The sequence below is a fragment of the Cyphomyrmex costatus genome, unplaced genomic scaffold (genome assembly GCF_001594065.2).
Source record: "Cyphomyrmex costatus isolate MS0001 unplaced genomic scaffold, Ccosl1.0 scaffold965, whole genome shotgun sequence".
Taxonomy (NCBI): domain Eukaryota; kingdom Metazoa; phylum Arthropoda; class Insecta; order Hymenoptera; family Formicidae; genus Cyphomyrmex; species Cyphomyrmex costatus.
Genome location: NW_017280556.1, coordinates 10,422 through 14,345, shown reverse-complemented (window position 1 = coordinate 14,345; position 3,924 = coordinate 10,422). Strand labels below are relative to the sequence as shown.

The 3,924-nt window shown below is 26.6% G+C and overlaps 1 protein-coding gene across 1 annotated transcript; it reads left to right on the top strand.

The window, feature by feature from the left end:
• The first annotated feature begins 453 nt into the window (after nt 1-453).
• LOC108782030 (ADP-ribosylation factor-related protein 1) lies at nt 454-3,255 on the top strand. Its single transcript, XM_018550180.1, has 3 exons — nt 454-864; nt 930-1,100; nt 3,201-3,255. Exons 1-3 carry the CDS (start codon nt 772-774, stop codon nt 3,234-3,236), a joined length of 300 nt encoding a protein of 99 aa, XP_018405682.1. The 5' UTR covers nt 454-771; the 3' UTR covers nt 3,237-3,255.
• The last annotated feature ends 669 nt before the right edge of the window (nt 3,256-3,924 follow it).

The window sequence follows — 3,924 nt, the reverse complement described above, 5'->3', positions numbered from 1 at the left end:
TAACTTTTCCCCTAGAGCGGAAAGGCGAAAAGTGAAAGATTTCACGTGAACTTATGATCATAGAACTCGGCGAAACGTTGAAACGTGAAACTTTTCACGTGAATTTTTCCGCCATCAAATGTGATAGCGGGAAGGTGAAAGTTTAGTGACTCGAAGTAACTAGAACATTGAGATGCAAGAAACGTTTCTAGTTTCTAAAGTTATCATCCAAGGAGAACAAAACAATCAAAATAATATCAATATGACGTCAAATTGACATTATTTTGATTGTCTTTAAAACAATTCTTTAAAACAATCTTTTTTTTTTATTAATGATATTTCTAAGATTATATAGATTTTTATAAGTATAAATGGTAAACATTTACATTTCACTATTATCACGTTATTCATCATAATATATACATTTCCTTTTGTTTACTTGTAACATTCATTGTTATTGCTTTATTTGTTTATTTGTTTTATTTACTATCTATCAGTGATTTACAAGGTAAATAAGGTTATCTCTCATTTTTGGTAATTTCACTTTCCGCTCATTAGTTATATAATCGCACTATATTCGTGGAAAAGTTCGCGTGAAATCACTAAGTGAAAAGTGAAAAGTGAAAAGTTCCACTGGAAATTACATGATCGCTGCCCTGAATGCGCCCATTGTTCCGTTCCGCTGTAATTTCCGCTCCATGTGACTCCAGCCTGACGCGCCCATGAGTTCTTACCTTAAGAGATAAACATACATTTAGGTTATATTAATGAGTATATTGATGGTTAACGGAAATGTATACGTTGCTGCACGGTTTATACAAATATTTGATGCAAAAGGACGAATACTTCATATTAATTTTGGGGCTCGACAATGCGGGTAAAACGGTACGGCACTCCAGAACATTCCAAGGTTATAATGTGAGAACTCTGCAGTTATTGATTATTTGTAGACTTATCTCGATGCGGCGAAAACGAAATTCACGAAGAATTACAAGGGTATGAATCCAAATAAGATCACGACTACTGTAGGCTTGAACATTGGCAAAATCGACATTGCTGGAGTATCCTTTAACTTCTGGGATCTCGGTGGTCAAGAGGAACTTCAATCTCTGTGGGATAAAGTAATTAAGTAGCCATAGAACTGTTTTAGTTTTAAAAAATGTTTTTTTCATAATTTTTTTTCTGAAAAAGATATATAAGCTATAAGGGTCATTTTTTTTACAAATAAAAATACATTTATTTGATTATTAAGAGCATTTCATAATATTATTCTAATAGATACCTATTATAAACATAAAAATTTAATTATGATATTTTAGTAGTTTAACTGCACTTTTAAGTCTGATAAAATTTGGTACACACACAGTGCATACAATGATTATAAATATAATATAAATTTACATGAAATTATACATATAAACAATTAAAGATCCAAGCTAGACTTATAGGCTTCATATTCGTATTAGTTATGTTCTTACATTAACAGTCTTTAGTATTGAATATTGATTATAAATATGTTATATATGTGTATATTGTATATATATGTACATATATAATATAATATTTATATATATAAAACAAGATATATATATATATATATTTGATAAAATATAAAAAGATTGTTATTGCAATATCTCGTACAAATTGACGAAAAACGATACAAATAACATTTTGAACTAATCTAATATAAATAAACCTTCAACAATTTTCTGTAAAATATAATAATAAATTATAATTATTAATTTTTTTAACTGTAATTCAAAGAATACTAACTATTCATTAATAATATATTATATGATAATGATATGATCATAATATAATACGACTACCACGTGTGTCGGAATATAGGTAAATTAAATTGTAATCGTTTGTTAAAATTGATATACGTTGTCTTATTTTGTCAAGCTACAAATGTACATACTATTGATTATACAGTTTGGTAACTATATTTCATCAACCAACAAAACAAAAAAAGGCATAACTGAAACGATACGCGATCACAATGACATAAGTTAACATATATTAGCTGCAGTTTATGGCCATGAAGAAGGACCCAATAGAAGAACAAGATTGCGTAGTTAACGTTGTAAGCGAAAAATTAAATAGAGAAAAATTTTTTCAAAAGTTTTGACATATATAAATTCAGGAATTTTATTCATAACTATAATGTAATGTTCAAAAATAGATCCTCGTAAATTAGAAAACCCAACAATTTAAACCTTTGAAAGCTAACTGCAAAAATTTGAACGTTTCTAAATTAAAACGATTACCTAACCACAAAACAAAAGACCCAATAAATTTCAACCTTTGAAAATTAACCCCAAACATTTGAACCTTTCTAAATTAAAATGATTATCTAATAATGTAACCTAATAATTTAAACCTTTAATACTTTAAATGATATTATCTAATATAATATATTACCACGAAAAGTAACTGATATATTACTAAATGTGCCAGTTCAAAGTGAACGTACATTATGTATATTTTCTATGTTGAATATGTACCACGAAAAGTAAATGATAGATTACTCATTTTTAATTGTTATTTTTAAATTAAAATTTAATATAAAAATAATATACTGAAAGAGTACCTTAACCGTAAGTCGAAACATATACGCTTTATTATTTATTTTAAATAAATTACAAAGTAACACTGATAACATGTGTTAGCTCATATTGGCATTTATTTATTTCTTTATATATGTATATACACATATATAATTTACATTTAATTATTGAAGCATCAAAGATTGAGACCGATTTGGGCGTTGATCGATATAGACCTGTAATTCTTACTTTCTTATTAATTGTGTTTTCACATGTACGATCTAATAAGATTTTTATTCTTTTTATTTATTCTGTTTTTTTCAATATTACGTTTTAATAAAAACAAATATTCTCCTTTTTCATAGACTTTGCACATCATGCAGTATTTCATGATATTAGATATCTGCAACCTGGTTCATCTAAAACAAAAAATTGAAAGAGTCTTAAAGTATATTAAAAATTGTAGTTCCAATTAGATTCCTCTTTTTATTTCTTTATTTTTATATTCTTTTTTAGATACAAAATTAAATTTTTGTCAAAAATTGATTTTTTGAGTTTGAAAGTCCATCATTTTTATTTGTTAAAAGTCCAAAATTAAAAAATTGCATTTAGAAACTCTAATCTTTAGTATACATTAATTTACTTTAAGACTCTTTAAATGTTTTGTTTTAGATGAATCAGGTTGAAGATACATCTAGTACCACATGAGAAATGCTGCAAGACCTAGGAAGATGGAAAGAAGGGTATTCTCCAATAAAACAAAATAAAAATTTAAATAATTAATATAAAAACTAGTTATAGACTTTTTTGTTAAAAACAAATAAACAATCGTGAATTATAAGGCTATAAAGAGTCAAACGCAGTTGATCATGCGAAAAATTAATTTAATCTTACAATTAAAAATACAGTCGAACGTTTCGGTCTGTGATTTAGACCATCTTCAGCGACCAAGTGATAATAAATACAAAGCTCCATATACTCCAAGTTATAATGCCAATTGAAAAACAATTATTGTTAATTAACAAAATGTTTCCGTGCACCAACCAGAGGTAAAAGCATCGTGTGAAGATGTGTAGCAAAATTTTTTAAAAAACAGTAATATGTCTGTGAAAAGACAGTTAATAACATATATTATTCTATTAAAAATTATCCAGAGAAAATTAAAACAAAAATTTTTAAATATTTAAACACTCACCCTTATTGGTGGACAAAAACATAATTACATAATTTAAATTCATAATTCCATAAATTTAGACTGACTAAACATATATGTGACCGTATTCATCAGAAGGAAACGATACAATGAGGAACGTTAAATTACTGACAACAAAATAAATTAAAAATAAATGATTAGGTCAAATCATACTGTTGTCAATTTTTCTAAAATATCTATGTA